This window comes from Eleginops maclovinus, chromosome 1 (assembly GCF_036324505.1).
Source record: "Eleginops maclovinus isolate JMC-PN-2008 ecotype Puerto Natales chromosome 1, JC_Emac_rtc_rv5, whole genome shotgun sequence".
Taxonomy (NCBI): domain Eukaryota; kingdom Metazoa; phylum Chordata; class Actinopteri; order Perciformes; family Eleginopidae; genus Eleginops; species Eleginops maclovinus.
The window spans coordinates 22943397-22963314 of NC_086349.1; the positions used below are offsets into that span (position 1 = coordinate 22943397).

Genomic DNA, 19918 nt, shown 5'->3' on the forward strand with positions numbered 1-19918 from the left:
ATGACTTCTGCTTGAGTACTACAGACTTCCTGAGTGTGTACTTAGATATTTAACACATCTGCTTTCAAGCGGCCTCCCTCCGGTGCCGCTGAGCTCTCGGCTTCAGAGATGATAAATTCCTCCTCTTCACTCTTTTATAACCTCATTCATTTAAGATAAATCTCTTTTTAATACATTCACTACATTTGAAGACTCTGCTTCAGGCTGGTTGTGTGATTGCGCCTGACACCTATAATCGTTGCTGGGGTGCATTCATGGGCTGTAGGAAAGTAGACTCTTCTTATAGGGATTTAGAAGAGGCCACCAAGTATACATTATTACTTTTAAGAAACTAACCACGGCACATGAAGGCACCTCACACATAAACCCCCCCTGGCTCCCTTTTTTTTGATATTCATCCATGTTTGGTTTTTTCAGCTCTTCGTTGTTGGTCATCGCCATGTTGGTTTTTGCAACCAAAAGTAAAAGCAAGAGGGTGGAGCTAATACAACAGGACATTAAAAAACGACATTGTTATACATCCAAAATCTACTTAATGAAGTGAAAACACACTGGAAATGTTCAAGTATGAGACAGAAAGAGGGTACCCTAACTGCACCAAAGGCATACTGACTAATGCTCTTTTTGTATATACTCTAAAGCAGTTGAGGATTGCAGAATATTTAAATTGTGTGCTCGTTATCCGAAAAGTGTGATTTCAGGTGAAATAACATTCCTCTTATTTTTGCTCATCCGTAGTATGTAAATATAAAGAGGCCTATCAAATGTGCATTAACCACACTGCTAAAAATAGTACCTGACAAATGCACTTCCTCCTGTTCAGTAGAATTTGAAATGCATCGAATTGAGCAATTTTTGGAAATGAAACTACTGTGAATATTTACAACTTTACATCTTTAGTGATGAGTGTCATCTGTAAAAGCAAATGTGATTTTCTGTGTGCTGACATCCACAGAAACAAGACTTTAAGGAATATTTAAGGATGTGTTGACAATTATTAAGCATTTTCTGTAGAATTTGAGTAGCCTTACCCTTTAAAAGATTATAATTCAAAGTAAAGAAGGCTCAAAGGTTTAGGCTAAAATCTAAGAAGCGAAACAAACTTGAGAAAAAGAAAGATGAGGCAGATTCTGAGCATCCAAGTCTCCAGACAACAAAGAAAGAAAACTGTGTTTGATTCGAATTAAGGTGATATTGTATCTGGATCAGATAGTCAATGCGCTGTTTTGAGAAAGAGGAACATTTTCAGTATGTTCCTCTCACTTTCAGGATGTTTTCGATTGATATTCTCCAGGAAATCTTCTCTTCTTTCCTTTCCAGCATTTTCAGAGTGTTGCACGAGTGGCCTGAGGGGGAGCCACAGCCGACGGTTTAATTGCCGTTATGTCGAGCCATTTATCTGAGACTTCAGAGCCTCCTAAGCCTCGTTCTGACTTCCTTCTGGCTTTCCTTAAGCTGCTCTGATTGGCCTGAGGGGGGCGCTGTGTTTGTTTACTCATTACTGATTGGCCGAGGGGGGGCCTGCATCACTGGCAGGGGGTTGAAATGTTTATTCTGACACACACACACACACACACACACACACACACACACACACACACAAAAATATGCATCGCAACCTACAACATACACAATCTGTAACACACACACACAGACGCCCTCTTTCTTCTTCTCCCTGAATCTCTACCCCTCACTCCGTCTTTCTAATGCACAACTTAAAATAACACTTTTCTCTCACTCTCTCTCTTTCTCACACACACACACACACACACACACACACACACACACACACACACACACACACACACACACACACACACACACACACACAAACTGACACACACTTCAGTTGAGTGGCTATGTGGGACAGCAGCTTGGGGATAGACAACTGATTCACTTTGAGTGGCACATGGATATTTATAGCTGCGTGTGCGTGTGTGTGTGTGTGTGTGTGTGTGTGTGTGTGTGTGTGTGTGTGTGTGAGAAAGAGAGAAACGACAGCCAGGTGATCAGCAGTGAGCGCGTTCAAACGTCTGTTTGTTTCCGTGGTGCCTCATATCCCTGCGTAACCATGGTAGCGCCGTGTTGGGAAAAGCTATATTGGAAAGCAAGTCCTAGACACCGCACACACACACACACACACTATCTCTCTTTCTCTCTCTCACACACACAAGCTCACACACTGCGAGAACAACCCACCATTTTTATATCTTCTACTGTGTGTCTGCAGAAGGTGACGCAGCAGGAGAAGCGGTTCAAACTGCCTCGACCTGCAGTCACATCATTTCAATCTGCAATTTATAAACTTAAAACGGAAACCTTCCCACTAAATGTTGCTCCAATAAAAGATGATGTGTATTAGAGTGAATTAGAAAACAGTGAATGTGATGTAGCTGATTTGGTTAATCAAGACCTATGATGGAGACGCCCTTTCACCCCTGTGGTTAATTGACAAGGCAAATGATCAGATGACGAATATTCTCTCCTAAAAGTCGTTGTTTCATTATTTCAGAGAAAGAAGTGCAACGAATTTTGGCACGTATTACATTTGTGTTGCAGCGACTTTTACTCAACTGAAATGAGGTCAACAACACAGTCACCTCATAACAGAAATCAATCCACAATCAGCCCATTGACAACATTAACAATATGTATGAGATGTTCTTAATTGATTAGTAGTTTTGACTGTTTGTTTTCTGACTGTTTTATTTTTATTTCAGAAGTACATCGCCGGAAAACAAACTGGTTAAAGTGGTGCTTGTGTGAAAGTCTTTGTGAAGAAATGGTTTTAGATATATGATGATTAAATCAACTAACTGGTTAATCAAAATACAATTATATTTCTCCAAAGAAAAAAACCCTTTTGCAATAGTCAAACAAAAAAAGAGGAAAATAAAATAATATGAAAATCTTAAATCGTCTTTAGTTCTATTGTGTTACGTTATATCATTTAATTGTTACAAACTGTACCTTGAGTTGCCCAAATCTGTGTCCCGCACACTAGGTGACAATATTATTTAACCTTTTTCCACAAAAACAAACTGTAACAGTCACCATCATGTCGTATAATTGTATTAATACAGTAAAGCCCATTGAGAGAGGCAAAGACATTCCAATAAATGTTCATTATTTATTTGAAAATAAGGGGGGAAAGGTGAGGAAGAAGGAGAAAGGGGGGGAGGAAGATGAGGTACATCGATGTAGAGAGGGAGGTAGATGGAGGTGGTGAGGTATGTCAAGGACGGTGGGGGTGGAGGGAGAGTGGACAGGTGAAAGGGGGAGGAAGAGGGAGCTACTATCAACTCAGCTTAATGGATCAGCCAGCAGCAGCCCTCTCCACATTTCTGTCGCTGTGTGTCCAGCTCAGAAACTCCTCCTTCGTCCTGTTGTTCTCAGTCCACTCCACCGTCTCCTGCCCGGTTGCGGTTTTTGGGCCGGCTGGCTCCTCTCTCACTTGCTTTTTCAGCCTCTCCTGCATTTTGTTTTTAATTTTCTGCACCGCTGCATCTCTGTCCATCTCTTTCTGTGAGACAGGAAACCTCTGTTCTTCTGCTTCATCATGAGGCAGAGATCCTCCAGTTCTTTCTTCTCACTAGTGGCTGCTTTTGTCTTTGTTTCCCACCTCTGTCGTTCATCGGCCTGGTCGTCCTCCATCTGGTTTACTCTCCTCTCGAAGCTTTGGTCTTTCTCAGTCAGCTGCTTCCTGAAGTTCATCTCAAGTTCCCTCTTTTCGTCCTCCAGCAGATGAACTTTTCCTCTGCCAACTCTCCTTTGTCCTGTCCTCCATCAGTTTGAATTGTATGTCCCAGCTTTGTTCTTGGTCAGCCAGGTCTTTTGCCAACTTCTCCTCTCGTTCCTTCTTCTTGTCCTCCAAAATGTTCACTTTTGAAGCCCAGCTATGTTGTTCCTTGGCCAGAAACTTTGCAATATTCTCCCCAAGTTCTTTCTTGTTGTGGTCAAGAAGCTTGCATTTCCTCTCCAAGCTCTGTTCTCTCATGGCCAGGTCCCTTTGGAACTCATTCCCCAGCTCTTTGTTCTTGTCCTCCACCAGTTTGAGTTTGGTTTCCCAGCTTCGTTCCCTGAATGCCAGGTCCTTCTCAAACCGTTCCGCCAGTTGCTTTATCAGCCATCAGCTTGAGTTTTGTCTTCCAGCTCTGTTCTTTCTCAGCTAGGTCAAAGTTCCTTGCAAGGTTGTTCTTCTCAGCCTCCATCAGCTTGAATTTTATCTCCCAGCTATAGTCTCTTTCAGCGATGTCCTGTGTGAACTTCTCCTCCAGAGCCATTGTTCGAGATCTCAAGGATTTCTCATTCCAGAGGAGTTCAGCATATTTGTTCACCAGCAGGTTATTGCTCTCTGTGAGCTTCTGGGAGATGTCGTCATTCCTCCCCTTGCTGAAGTGATCAAGGACTCCAGGAAGATGCCAGTTTCCTAGGTTGTTTATTCTGGAAATGGCGCTGTCTGTAGCAGCTTGTAGTTGTGGTTTGTTTGGAGTTGAATTGTTCAGTATGAGTGAAAGACTGAAGTTGTAGTGAATGAAATGACTTTAATTGTGTGAATTTATCATCTAATAATATATTGTTTACAATCCTGCAGCCCGAGCTATGGACTAAAAAATATAAATAAAACAATATTGGAAACAAACTGTGTCACATCGTAAATATGTCAACACATTTATGCAGTAATGAGTCGTAAGACATAGAAATTAGTGAGCATTTTACCATTATCTGTTTCGTATACCAAAAATACTTCATCACTGCACCATTCTTTGACAACAGACCTTTTCTAGATGTTGCATTCAGGTAAACAGAAAGAACATAGCATGTGCTTAGTGTATATTCATTTTTCCATTGGATTTTGTGGTCCAGAAATACATTTACTCTTTCTATGTTACGTTGTCACGGTTTTTCAGAATGTATAACCATTAAACTATTTAGCGTATAGTTTTGTTCAGAAAATGAACATTTTCAGAAGGAAGCAATGGACATGGAGTCTAGAGAAAATATGAAATATATTATATGTTCATTATTCGTTAAAATCAACACGTTTTATTTTATTTAAAAATGTTGAGACAAGTTTGACGTCCAATTTGGTGATGATTTGTTTAAATATAGCTTGTCTCATTTACCTTGTTTCTATTGTAGTAATCTGACTAAAAATGGAGCAATAAGCCAAAACCGTCAGTATTTATTACTTGCTGCTTAAAATTATATCCTGCGCTTTTGCAGCAAAAAATACAATCGCCAATATCTGCAGTACTGACTGACTGAGCAATTCAATTGGACAATGTATCTCTCGAACTGTAACAGAAATGTAGTACCAACAACCTGAAAAGCCTTTTAATCGTTCTATCTGCCAGAACTTTCTTCAAAATCCTGATGAGAAATCATGACCTTGGTGTTTTTTTTATGGAATAAAAAGCAGCTTTCAGTCTTTTACTTCTTAAGACTGACAAGACCAGCCTTCACTGTTCGGTAAAATTCATATCAAAGATCATTAAAACATTGTATGCCATCAGAAAAATCTCATTACCACGCATCACAGGTCGCTCAGTCTGTAAAGGAGTTTTAAGGTCAATAAAGCTCTTTATAGAAGATAAGTGATTATCAGAGTGTGTGTGTTTTTGTTTGTTTGTTTGTTTGGGGGAAGATGGCCACAGAGAAATTGGGATAAAGTCAAGAAAAATAAGGATTATATATCCATAAACAACAGTGGAAGAATGAATGCTTTTGTTGGGAGTATCATTGTTTGAATATTTTCTTAAGACTTACTTTAATATGTGAAGTCATTGTTTGTTCATGCTTTTTTTTATTCCCTACCTCTACATTTAATGTTGTATCTTCTTAATTATTTTAGGTTCTTGTGAGATTAGTGTAATTAAATTCCCTTCCTTCCTGCTCTTTTCATGTAAGACAGTTTGTACAAGCAGCTTTTAGATGAGTGTGATTAAAAAGCTAAAGGATTGTTTTTAATAAACCTCATTGAGCTGCAGAGGAACTGCTGAGGATGAGAGGAAAGGGAGCACTTATTTAATCTGCCGAAAACTGGGAATGACTGTTTAAATGTTTTGGGCTGACCCGTAACTGCAGGAGGCCAAGCAAGAACTCAAATTCTCACTGTGATGAAATGTTCTGAAGGTAAGGACCTTCAAAATATTTGGAGACGAGGCGAGGAGAGGAAAGGAAAGCAATGAAAGAGGGAAATAAAAGTCGGAAGGAGAAGAGGAAATAGAGGAGAGGAGAGAAGAATAGGATAGGAGGATAGGAAGTGAATATAGAAAAGGAAGGGAACAGGGGACAGGGAGAAAGGAAGCAAGGTAAAGATAGGAAGGAAGTACACTAAGGGTAGAAAGGATAAAGGGTTTAGAAGGAAAGGAAGGAAGGATGGAAGTGGATGAAGATAAGATAAAAAGTATAGGAAATGAAGGAATGGAAAGAATGTCGGGGGGAATGTTTGTTTCTGTTATTTTGGGTTATTTATCTGTAAGGGCGGTGGTGGCAAAGTGGTTAGGGGCTTGGCCTGCGAACTGGAAGGTCACCGGTCAAGTCCCCAAAAGACTGGTGTCCCTGAGAAAGGCACATATGGCAGCCAACTGCTCCTTACACTACGACGGGTCAAATGCAGAACACAATTTTCCCCACGGGGATTAATAAAAGTACATCTTTCTTTAACCAATCAGTGGCAAGTGTGAGCACCATGTCTATCTCAGAAATCTCAGTGTCTGCTTCATCAATTTTAACCAGTTTTTTCTTTCCTCGCTGTTGCCCCAAAGTAATGGAAGTGCCATAGTGCCCCTTTAATTCGACATTTGCTTAATTGCTTGAATGTCTTTGAATTTATAATTCTTATTGGTATGCAACATCCTGGAGAGCTGCGTTTACCTAAACCACAATGATTGCCATATTTTATATGAAAGACAACACCCCCATTTTTCATCCCTTCTACAGAGCTGTCACTGCTGTTTTCCAATTGGGGAAAACAGCCATCATTAAGCACGACAGCAGACCTATTTAAATAGCCATAGAAAACAGAGCAAGGGATATAAATGATGATGATTGAGAGGAAGATAGAGAGTGAAAGACGTTCTGACAAACAAAAATAAGCAAAGAAGGAACGACAGAAAAAATTTGAATTTGACTCGGCATCAATCTCCCTTTCTCTGTCCCATTATCGTCCATTTCTCTCTCAGAAATAAATATCCTTCCCTCTCCATCCATCCTCCTTTCTCTTCCTCTGATCGTTCCATAAACAGTGATTGATCAGTGCAGGCAGCAGCCCACCGATCACCTCCTCCTCCATTCCCCTTTTCTCTCTCCCTCCATTACCTTTTCTTCTCTCCCTTCATTACCTCAACTTCACCCAATAAATCTCCTCGCATCCCCCTCTCCCCCTTACCTCTCCTCTCCTTTCTATTCTTCTTCCCCTCTCTTTATCACCTCTTTTTTTACATGGCTCTTTGCTCCTCGCCACCTTTTCTCTCCTCTTCCGTTCCTCCACTCCTCCTAGGCCTAGGTATTTCTTCTACCTTTTGTATAATTTTCATTTATTTTTATTATGTTTCCTCCTCCTTTCTTACGTCGTTTGTCCTTTTACCTTCTACTTCCTTTTCCTTGATATTTCTACCTTTTGATCATTTTGTTATTGTCTGTGTTTACCTTTTGTTCCTTCTATTTTCCTTTCCCTTTCCCCTCGTTTTTTCTCACCTTTTAGTTTTGCATTTACTTTTTATCCTTCTTCCTTCTAATTTCCTTCATTCTTCTCCTTTACTCTTTTATTCATTTTTTCTTTATTTTCTTTGCATTTTTACTGTTTATTCCAATTCGTACAACTCTTGTCTTTCCTGTCTTTATTTTTTCTGTTTCTCCTTATCTTTTCTCTGTTATAATGTCTCGCTTTACGTCACCTTCCCTCTTCTGCTCTCCTTTTCATTTCTTCTTCTACTCCTTTCCAAACTCTTATTTCTCCCCTCGTCATAAACCTCTTTCCATTACGTTTCACTATAATATATCTATACCTCCCTCTCCTTGCTCTTTTACTGTTTCCTCCCCCTCCTCGTTTTCTCCTTGAAGTCGTCACACAGCACAACGAAAGGTGTGAATTTTGTTCATCTCCTGAATGACGTGTGAGAGAAAGAGAGGGAGGGAGAGAAAGGGAGATAAAAGATCAAACTTGAGCCCTTGAGTTAAGTGATAACATCGCCCGCTTCACACACACACAATTCCCAATTAAACACTTCAGCGCTCAACGGGATCTTATCTGATCAGCAGCTCGGCAGCTTTGGCAGCAACGATCGATGCTCATTCACCTTCGTCGTTCACACACACACACAAATGCACACACTCATCATGTCCTAGCCTCCTGTCTCTGTATCAGTCTTTCACTTTTTCACCTTCTCAGTCTCCTTGTTCATTTTTCTATCTTTTAACCCCCCTTTTTTCTGTCCATTCTGTCTTATAACCTTCTCCTCTCTCTGTTTCTTTTCCAGTTTTTCTCCCCCTCTCCTCCCCTCACACTCTCCCATAATCTCACGTCCTCTCTCTCTGTGCCGGGTTTCTCAGTGTGGCAGGCTAAGTAGGTCGGTGTTGACAGCTGAGCTCCACACAGACAGAGAGGAGACATTATTTCTGCTCTGTGTGGGCTTCCATACAAACACTCACTCACTGGCTCAACCTCACAGCGCTCAGTACAGATCTATCGGCTAAATCCCCGAAAACCAGAGGACACTATGAACTGGATATCAGGTCCTGTGTGGCTCTTTGTCAGTTTAATGTCTGCAGGTTTGTACATCCATGGAAAATGTAGCTGGGACCTAACAAGACCTGTCATGGCCTGTCAGGAGTTTAATGTGTTCTCCAATGTTGCATACAGTGTGTTATCCGCCTCTACATTTCCAAATTCAGACTTCAAACTCAAAGGGAAATCCCGTCTCCATCCACGATAACTTTTGCCTTTGTTCACCAGGATTTGTTTAATTGATTAGTAATTGATTTGTAAAAATGCTTTTTTTTTGTTGATTTACTTATTTCAACAAACAGTTTTTGGCACATTTCTGGGAAACAAGTTTTAATGTGTGCTTTTAGTACATGATCTTTTCTTAGTCTTAATGATTTCAATCAATTATTCAATAAGTCAATAACGTGGAATAAGTTTTATAGCTAATCCTGTGTCTTAATTCAGATGCTTGGTTTATATTACACTCAGAGCTGTGAGCTAGTGTGGTAGTCGTTGTGGGTTTCATTCAACATATCGATGTGTCTCCTGATGGACAGTGTGTGAATGTGTTTGCCTGTATAAAAAATGAGTTTCCTTGTAGTTGGCACCTTGCATTGCAACCCCTGCCTTTGTATGAATCGGTGAATGCTGACTTGCATATGTAAATGTGCTTTGAGGAGTCATAAAGACTGCTCATGTGCTGCATAAATACAGTCCATTACCGTTACTGCCATGTCGTTCACTGGGATTGGAAATTGGCGAGTGTCGCTATTATCTAGCTAGCTAATTTCTAATGTTATCATGTGCTGTAATCATTACAGACTGCTCAAGTACCCAATACATTTTCTTTAATGAAAAGTGAAAGAAAGCATCTAAAAGTTATTTGTGTAGTGCTGCGTTTACCCGTACACAGTTTGCAGCACCACGGCGGATCGCACCACAGCATAAAGGTGTCTTTAGTCGAAGCTAGCCCTACATAAAAGTCACAGTTGTTGCGTAGGAACATTGCAAAATGAAACATTAAGGCATTCAAATGAAGTTGTGTATGACCCCTTAAGATCCTGATCGAAAAATTATGAAGTATATATTTTTTTGTGTTAAAACCCCAAATGCACTTTGGTGGAACCAAATAGCCAATATATTATTTATTCAACTTGTTAAATATTATGACAGTGCTCCAAGTTCTGTATGCATGCGTGTGTGTGTGTTTATATTAGTAAATGCAAATGTGTGTTAATGTGCATTTAAGGGATTATAGTTGGCTGTGTGTGTCTGCCTGATTGTAAACATTGAGCTTTTTCCATGTGTGTATGTAGTGTACACAGATTTATGCTTGTGTGTGTGTGTGTGTGTGTGTGTGTGTGTGTGTGTGTGTGTGTGTGTGTGTGTGTGTGTGTGTGTGTGTGTGTGTGTGTGTGTGTGTGTGTGTGTGTGTGTGTGTGCTGCACAGTGGAGCAGAGCCCGGGGCTGTCCTGTGTGTATTCAATGTGTTTAATTTTAAGCTTTTTGACAGCTGCATTATTCACAGACTAGCAGGAGGTTGACTGTTCTAACCTCCATCCACCCACTGCAGGGGGCTTTTCATCTCCGCCGGGGGGAACCGCTCGTGCTCTGCCATGTTGCTGACACATTAACGTTTGCCTCTGTGGCTTCATTTCACCACTGCAATTTTAAAATATTTACCCACTTTAAAGCTGCTTTTTAAAAACACTTTGCAGGTAGAAACAAACCAACCATTAAGTGAGACTAAATGCACGCCCTCGGCCCACTAATTAGGACTTTGTGGATTTGCCTAATTTGTCTGAATGAAATTATTTTTGCTATACTTGATATGCTCTGTACACAGGAGACACATAGGGGAGACAGTGGAACTTAAATGAATATAAATTGTTTTTATTGCTTATGTTTGCTTTTGTTTACACGTGCAATATGTCTCTGGAGGTCATTGGCTCTGTTGATCCATGATAACATCTCAGCATATATTGCTACTACATGTATAGGGATTTTACTACAAGAATGTATAGCCACCACTTATGATGAACAGTAAAAACTGACATCACAGTGCAGGTTAGTTCACATACTGTGCAATATGTGCTGCAGCTAAGCACCTCTTTAGCGTGCAGTGCAATTGTCCCCAGTTAATGTTTGGCTGGTACGTTAACGTGACTTTAGCAGGACAGCTAATATGGGTTGCTGATCATAGTCTGTTGCTCTTTTGTTGATAGCTGTCTGTTTTGCTCTGATACAACACTGATGTTATTGCTTTATACAAAGGTCTTACTACAGATATACTGAACAATCTATGCAAAATAGGGGGCACCATCATAGCACCAAAAAGTTTCTCTAAAAGTGGTTTTGACCAAGTATAGCTCAAACGATTTTGACCAAAGCATATGCATGGAATTGTTGAATAAAATAACGATATCGGCAGTAAAGAAACTGAATTCTATAACTTCAGCTGCAGCTTTAGTGCATCAGAGTGATCGTAGCACCACACAATAAGAACCCAGAGCGAGCTGCCGGTCTGAAGGAAGGAAAGTCCACATTCAGCACTGCAGCATCTATTTATTTTTTGTTATTGCACAACATCTTCCAATGTGCCTCAGCCAATCAGGAGTAAGAGCCAACACTGTGTGTTTCATAAGAGACATTTGATGATGGTGTGTGTATGTATATGTGCACACACACACACACACATAGAGGGAAAATAAATGCCACTGATTGCCTGCGTGATAATGGGTAGGTTGAGAGTCTCTTCAGACAAGTGATGAAGGTTAAAAATCTCTCTCTCTCTCTCTCTCTCTCTCTCTCTCTCTCTCTCTCTCTCTCTCTCTCTCTCTCTCTCTCTCTCTCTCTCCCCCTTCCTTCCGTTAACTGCTAAAAGATTTGCAGGATATATAGAAATTTGCTGTGGAGTGTGTGAGTCAAGCTGATAGATCAGCGGCTCGTTAAAAGCCTGCTGCCGGTACCAATTTATCGCCATAGAGACTGACGAGGGGGCGGGTCTGTGATCAACTGCAGGCGCACGTCTCTTTCTCTCTCCTTCTATTTCCTCCCCCTGTTCTCCTTTCCCCCCCCGTCGTTGGAGGATTTACAGTAATAGTCTGACTTTCGACGGTGTCACTGATGTTAAAATGGAGAGTTATAACATCAGAAACCATACGAAGATGTCATTAGTCTGGTAAAGAGTAGATAAAAGATGAATCATTAGGAAATAATTGAGTGATTCCACATTATAACAGCCTACTGGTGTCAACTATTCACCTCCATTATCATGTTAGTTATTATAAGTCTCATTCGTTCCCCGGGGTAAGCAAATCATTCATTTCTCCTGACTCTAATATCTGTTTCCTGCCTCTCGCTGTTTCTGCTGATCAATTCCAGTCACTGAGCGGTGATGACTAAGAAAATGATGGCCTGGGAATTGAGGCTTCAGCAGTAAAATGAAGTAATATAGCCCTGATGCAATCATTAATATGCAGGTCGTAGAGAGTGTGTTAAAAGCAACAACAAATATGGTTAATACTGTAACAGTCATGTAGTAGCAACCTATGAATTTGCAAGGGAGCCACGCCTAAAGCATTCCAACCATTTCACCTACTTTGCTCTAAATTGGACCATTATTTACAAATAAAACATGATGTTGTATTTACAAAGACTTAAAGCCAACAATTGAGACCATAAACCTCTTAGGAAGATGATTACTGATGTATTAAATCAAGTAAAAGTCGAATAATTTTTCTCATAGACTTCTATACAATCTGAGTATCACTGCACTCACCCCCTGCTGGCCATTTGGAAGAATGCAAGTTGTAGGCACTTCTGCTTTGGTTTTACCTTTCAGACCTGCAGATTTGCTGCGTGGTCCATAGTTTCTACAGCAGATGTTCCCTTAATCGATTCTAATAGTGCGTACCCTAAGCCAAAGTATTTTTCTTTTGTGAACTTTGAGTAATAGCTTTGTTTAAATTTACTTTAACGTGTGAGTTTTCCTCTTTACAGTTACCTCCTTGTCATATTACAGAAAGCCACCAAAGGTCCTTACAAGGTAAAAGCTGGGTACTTTTAGACATTCGAACAAGCGCTGTAGAAAACAGTGAAGTATAACCACTGCTACAGATAAAACTTCTACTACCACTGCCACTCACAATGTTTCATTCACCAGCCTCTGCATTGTTTGCTCAAATCTTCAAACCTCCACTTCAAAAAGCCAATTGTCTTGTTTCCCCTCGTCCTTGTCTTCTCAGCAGAACTTAGATCAAAGTTTTCTATCCCTTTCGACAAGACAAACAACAATTCAAACCTCAAACTGTTTCAAACGCTCTCCATAAACTGCATCATCTCAACCATCTGATGTGTGGAGCAAAAAGACAGACTTTGCATCTTTAATTGTTACATCACGTGAAAGTACTCTGACCCTTAACTTAACAGTCAAAATATATCCCTCAAAATACTCGTCTCAAATTTTAGACAGTACACCAAATACTCAGTTCAGCACTGCTTATCTGGAATAACACTGTAAATAAGTTCATTTTTGGGCACCGTATTGCCACTGCTTTCTAATTAGCCTCTACTGATGTTAAAGCTTCTGGTGATTTCATTTAAATTACAAATCTCAGCCTCCGTCTCCTCTTAGCTGCAGATCGCTGTTTCAACTGCTGACCTGTGAAATTCACTTTAGTAGATTTAAATGAAGTGTGTATAACAGTTCAATTTCTTCTGTGTGTGAGCCGCTCTCCTTGGGTTCATTCTTGGCTCACCATCACACTTGGCAGCAGTTTTTCAAAGACTCTTTACACACACACACACACACACACACACACACACACACACACAAGCTCTTTCCTCACAGTTCAGGGTCTCTGCGGTCCGACTGTGGCCTTGTAGATAGTAGAGTTTTGGTCGAGAGCAGAGAAGAGGAAGAGCAAAAGATGAGAGGAAAGGAGAGGAGAAACAGTAGGAGGAAGGAGGATAAAGTAGGAAAACATGAGGAGGAGAAAAGAGGAGTAACAGAGGTAGGGAGAAGAATAGAAAAGAGGTATTTATATAGATTTTGTAGATTAGGAGCTGGAGGAAGAAAAACGCCTTAGGGAAGAAAAAAATAAATTGGACGAAGAGAGAGAGAGAGAGAGAGAGAGAGAGAGAGAGAGAGACAATAGCTGCATGAAATTGGATTGAGAAACAAAATGAGAAATAACAAGAAAAGGAAAGGAGGCAGAAAACGAAGAAACTAATTGAGAAAGAACATTTATAACACTGAAAGTTAAGGATGAAGAACAATCTGAGAGTCAGAAAAAGAAAAAGGAAATGTGTCAACAAATACAGATGGAAAGGCAAAGGAGCAGATTGTTTAAGAAAAAATAAAGAAGATCAATCATGCTCTTGACATTAGCAGCATCACGTTTTAAAGATGACAAAAGAGAATCAAAAAAGAGATATTTCAAAACAATGGTGACCAGATTCTGCACTAATTGTTAGCTGAAACGTCAGCAGGCTAATCACAATCAGATCACTCTCTTTTTTCCGGTGGACATTTGGTTTTGGGGACAGATGCTTCATTTTACAATAAAAGATCAATTTCAAAAATGAATAAAATTTCTATCTATAACTTAACTGTGGTAATGTCATAGTTGGTATTGTTTCTAAACCTCTTAATGGTTTTTACACCTTCATACAGTATATCACTGATTCTCTGTGGAGCCCTCAGGTCTTCTTCAGCTGGCTTATGAAAAAATCCAAAAGTCCCCCAAACTAAAATGGGTGAAGCAGCTTTTATTCACAACTTGTGTAGGAAAAGTGCTTTTCAAATAAAGACCAAAAATCAGTTTTGAATATTTCAAAGAGAACATGAGTGTCTGCACCAAACCTCATGGCGATCTATCGAAAAAGGTATTGAGCTATTTCAGTCTGGACCCACTGACCCACTAACACAGCGACACTAACTCTAACAAAACAGCAGAACATGAAAAGACAAACAGAAATAGGGGATGAATAAAGAGATCAGAGATGAAAGAGTGAAGGAAAAGAAGAGAGGCAGACAAATGGAGAGATACAAAAGTGAAGACGGAGAGACATAAGGATTGAATGGATGAAGGCCTGCAGTGCCTGGACAGCAAATAATTTGCAGAGCTACAGATTTCCAGGCTGCCTCTGTGTGTGTGTGTGTGTGTGTGTGTGTGTGTGTGTGTGTGTGTGTGTGTGTGTGTGTGTGTGTGTGTGTGTGTGTGTGTGTGTGTGTGTGTGTGTGTGTGTGTGTGTGTGTGTGTGTGTGTGTGTGTGTAGGTGTGTGTAGGTGTGTAGGTGTGCAGGAATGTTGTCTGCATACACATGTGTATCTGTTCTTGTCTGTATTTTGCAGGCTCGAACAGCATCATATATGCTGACGTGTGTGTGTGTGTGTGTGTGTGGGCAGGGGGTTATTTTTACTTCTCTATTTAAAATCTGCTTGGGGATGCAGAAGTGCAGGAAGTGAGTGCCGTCTCGGTTTTCCTCCAGTGAGCTCCATTTCTCCTCCACAACTCGTCTGCTGCACAACTACTGTCTGCCATCCTTTCTCTCCCATGATGCATCACTCCTTCCTATACATTCATCCCTTCAGCCAGCCTTTTTTGCATCTATCTTTCCCTCTAAGACATGTCCCTGTTAAATCATGCAATGTCTATGTGGGGTCTTTGGTTATAAGCAATATTTACCACCAGGTTGTTCAACTGAAATATTTCCTACCAGGAAAATAAGTTTTAATACGTTTATTTTAATTACAAAACAACAAAAACAACTTCAATTTTTTTATAAAAATATTAATTGTAAGAATAAATCAATTAGTCGTAATCATAATATAAAAAGAGGTAATTAAAAAATAGTTTTATTTAAAACTTATTCACTTACTTGCTGTGTTTTGCTGCAAAATATGTATGAATGATTTATTGCAAAATCCACAACCCACAAACTCCACAAAACAAAAAGTGTTCGCTTGTTTTTTTCACTGACCTGGCTTGTCATAACACAAACCTAAAGTCCCAAAAGTGATCTTCTGTTTTCGCTTTTCAATCCCCTCTTATTTCTGACTGACAGCAGTGTCTCCTCAATACAGACCTCATGTTGCACCAGCAGGAGGAAAATAAAAACCCCCATAAAAAAACTGTTTCATCCCAGATCTTCTTGCCCTCCTCTCCTCACATCCACACTACTCTCCAAAACATTATTCTCCAGCATGCGCCTGCTGACCCGCTGCAGACCGGCAACCAATAGCGTCACTGACACAGAGAAACAAGAAAACAAAAGCACATCAGAGCTGAACAGTGACAGGTGAGGGTAGAGGTGTCTCCCTGGAGAAACACACAACATTCAGGAGTGTTTTTTATCTCCCAGGAGAAGTGTGCTGAGGATTCACATTTCCTCCAGGAGCATGTCATTTATACTGTTTTACTGTTATACCCTTGCACCTGTTTGTGTTTAAATGAAGTTTGCTGCTCTTTATGCAACTAAAGCAGAGCATTTCTTAAAGAAAAAAGCCTTGCATTCTGTGTTATGGAAGTGCACACGTAACGTTACTGGGAAATCTGAGGAAAACGTAAATCTCCTAAATGAGAAAAAAGTTGAACTTCCAAGAAAATGATTTTGTGTTGGAAATGTTGTATTCTTTTAAAGGGTCATATCAACTAAAGTACAGTTTCAGTTTAGTTTGCCTTGCTTATCTCCGATATTTCTACCAATTCCTTTGAATATACAAAGTTATCTGGAGATTATTGGTTATATAAGGTGTTAAATAAAAGCAAAAAGATCCTCCAGCTGAGGTTCCTCATTGTGTCTTGTGGTTAGGGACCAGCTAAAAAAAAACTAAAGATAACAGAACGCTTCCAGTCAGGGCCCCGAGGCTCTGGAACAGTCTGCCTGAGGAAACAGGTTGTTGTCAGGGATCTCCGTTAAGTCCCGGCTTGAAATATACTTTTATCTGAAAGCCTTGTCTGATTTTACCTGGGTTTTAGTTCCCTTCCACTGTCCTTTTTCCTCTAAAATGGTTTAATTTCCCTATTCGCTACTTGAATACACACACTACAGTATATTGATAGCTTTATACAGTGATCGTCACACGAACACACACACATTTCTCTTTTTATTTAAACATGATTTAGGATTTTTCTGTTTTTATTTTACAGCCAAAGTCATTTTTGTTGGTGGTTTTTGTGGACGACGATGAACTGATTGGTCTAATTGATGCACAGCTCCAGGAACTTAAAATAAAAACAATGATCAATGTGTATGATCGACTTTTGCCTTGGATATAACGTTGTGGCAAAAGGACATGCTGATAAAAGCGGGGTTGCTGGAATAATCAAAGAAAGAAAGAGCAACAAGCATCATTATAAAACGTAACTTCCTCTCGCCCTCAGGTACATCCACGCCCTCTATCTGGGCGCACAGAGCCGCTGGCACAGGAACGGGCCGCTCCGCCACTTCCACTGGCGGCTGATGTTCGAGAGCGCTGACATCACCATGCTGCGTCTCCTGGAGGCCTTCCTGAAGTCGGCCCCGCAGCTCGTCCTGCAGTTGAGCATCATGATCCACGGGAACATCGTGCACCCTCTGCAAGGTGAGCGACACACACTTCCTGTGTGACACATCAGTTGCTTTTTGCACACATAAAATTATAAAATAAGATGTAAAATTATAAATAAAGGATCCAAGGTTTGTAACTAGACGGAATTATTATTCTTTACTATTTCTGAAGAGAAAATCAATGTCAAGATGTTTTTTTTAACTTGAAGGGGCCCTATTATGCTCATTTCAGGTTAATATTTGAGCCTTTAATGTTCAAAAAACTCTTTATTTTTCAAGTGTTCGAGTCAAGTGTGCTCTGATTGGTTAGCTGGCCGACTCTGTTGTGATTGGTCAACTGCTAAGAGATGTCCCGCCCCTGAGCCTACCATGTGTTGGAGCGCTAGCCAATAGAAGTGCGAGTGTGACAAAGTGATGTCACTATGTTACAGAGGCAAACAAAGGAGTCTAATAGAGGCGTGAGGGAAATACAGTTTGTCATCCCGATAACATAGTCCAGTTTTATGTTATCCGTTACTCGACCAGCCTGATGGTTTACCTACCATCTGTTAATAGACATGATGTTTCTAAATATAGGCACGTCCATAAAACATTACAGACTGCCCTACACACATTACATCTTCTCCGTACTGATTGGCTCATTGATTAATTCATCATCCAGAAATTAATAAACTATCTGTCCTGCCAATTAATCATGTGTAATCTGTTCAATACAAATCCTTAACATTCGCTGGTTCCAGTTTCTGCGAGATGTTGGGCTTTCCATGCAAAAAAAGCTTTTCTACCCATAATCCCCCTTGCTTTTTGGGTTATTCTATTCTGTAGCTGCTGTAATATGTTCACTTAAGCTGCACTACAGGAAACATGTCATGTCATTTGTCTGACTTGTACACTTAGGTTGGGTTTATCAATGTTAGAATCAGCAGGAGGGGATTATTTTTCTGTGTGCTTGCAACGTGTTCGAGAATTGTGGTTCTATGAAAGTAGAAATGGTTCCTGAAGGACGTTGGTAGAAAAATATCTTATCTAAATGTCCTGCATCATAATCCTTAAAACACAATTTAAAAAGATGTGACCAATAACACGATAATTAAGTGCAATCTACTGTTAAATGAACCCAATTTTAACCGACCACTTAACTTTGGATCAATGCCTTTTTATATACTAATATGTTTCTCAAAGAGCATAAGGTGCAGTTGAAGGTTTCTTACAACAGAAAATACACTTCATCCATTTGAAAGAACATTGAAAAAAAAAGAATTATGGAAAGAAAAAACTTTTTTATGAATAAAAGGAAAGTACATAGCTGCAGAAACACCTTTTTCCCTTGAACAGACACCATTTGGACCCAAAAACTGTAAATCTGAGTCATCTTCAGAGTTTCAACATGTGAGCGATATTCAACAGGGTCATGAAAATTACATTAAAATGAAAGTCGGTGCAGCTCTTACTCTGCTCAAATTTTAATGCCTTCTCGTGTGATTCATGGTCAATTTGAGACAAAACTGCATGATTAACGACCATGAATGTTTAATGCATTAAACTGCGCTCTGGGCGGCTCAGCAGTTACATGTGCTGATCATCGTTTGACTTCAGTAGAGACTGCTTTCGGTCATTCTGAACGAACACGTAAAGCATGTAAACTGACCATGAGTTATTTTCCTTTTTTTCCAAGGACTCACTTGCATCCTCTAAGTTAAAAATTGTAGTTGTGTACTTCTTTTTTCTTGTTACTGATTGGTCAACAAGTACAACAATATCACTGTGTTGAGTTGACAGCCCATCAATCAAGTGTTGGAGACACTCTTGCACAATTATGATATCAAGTATTTATTTTTGGTGATCCATGTCAATGGTTGAATCAAATGAATTTGATTTTGCCAATTATCCCCCTTTCTTTCTTTCATTTTCCCCCTTCATCACGCAAATGTATTTCCATTTGTGTCTCTCCCTTCCGTGCCTCATTATTGTTTTCTCTATCTCTCTCTTCTGCAGGTCTCTCAGCCTCGGCCTCCCTGGTCTCTCTGGCCTGGATGATCGCCTCCTACCAGAAGGTTCTCCGAGACTCCCGCGACGACAAGCTGCCAATGTCTTACAAGGCCGTGATCACCCAGATGCTGTGGCATTTCTTCACCATCGGGGCGAGGACTGTGGCCTTTGCCCTCTTCGCCTCCGTCTTCCAGCTCTACTTTGGCATATTCATCGTCAGCCACTGGTGCGACATAAGTGACCTCAAGCAAAGAGTCTGGTTCCACAATGACAAGTTTAGAATTTACACTCAAACATTTTTAGATTTATATTACGTTTTTTAACAGATATCAGAGTGTTCAGTATGCAGTACAAGTGTCTGATTTTCTGAATTGACATGAATATTAACAAATATCTTGTATCTTAACTGCAGGTTCCCCAGCAGAATGTATTCATTAATTATTCAAGCAGTCGGTTTCTAAATTAGAGGCCTTTAGAGCAATGTATTAATAAAATGCTGAAATAAATACAGTATGGAGGAAAACAGCTTCTTAAGCCAATAGTAAACAGTGTTAATATTCTGATTTTAACTGAAGCTCATTATTGCTTATTATCTCTATAAAATCACAACAGTAGCTTAACTCTATCTTATTCTACCCTTTGCCGGTTTCCTCCAAAGAGAAA

The 19918-nt window shown here is 40.0% G+C and overlaps 1 protein-coding gene across 1 annotated transcript in view; it reads left to right on the forward strand.

Moving 5' to 3' along the window:
- The window catches only part of xkr7b (XK, Kell blood group complex subunit-related family, member 7b), a 78381-nt gene that overhangs the window by 52786 nt on the left and 5677 nt on the right, over positions 1–19918 (forward strand). Inside the window, exons 3-4 of the mRNA XM_063902613.1 lie at positions 17101–17300; positions 19262–19481. Of these exons, the coding sequence (XP_063758683.1) occupies positions 17101–17300; positions 19262–19481 (420 nt within the window). The remainder of the gene's footprint in view (positions 1–17100; positions 17301–19261; positions 19482–19918) is intronic.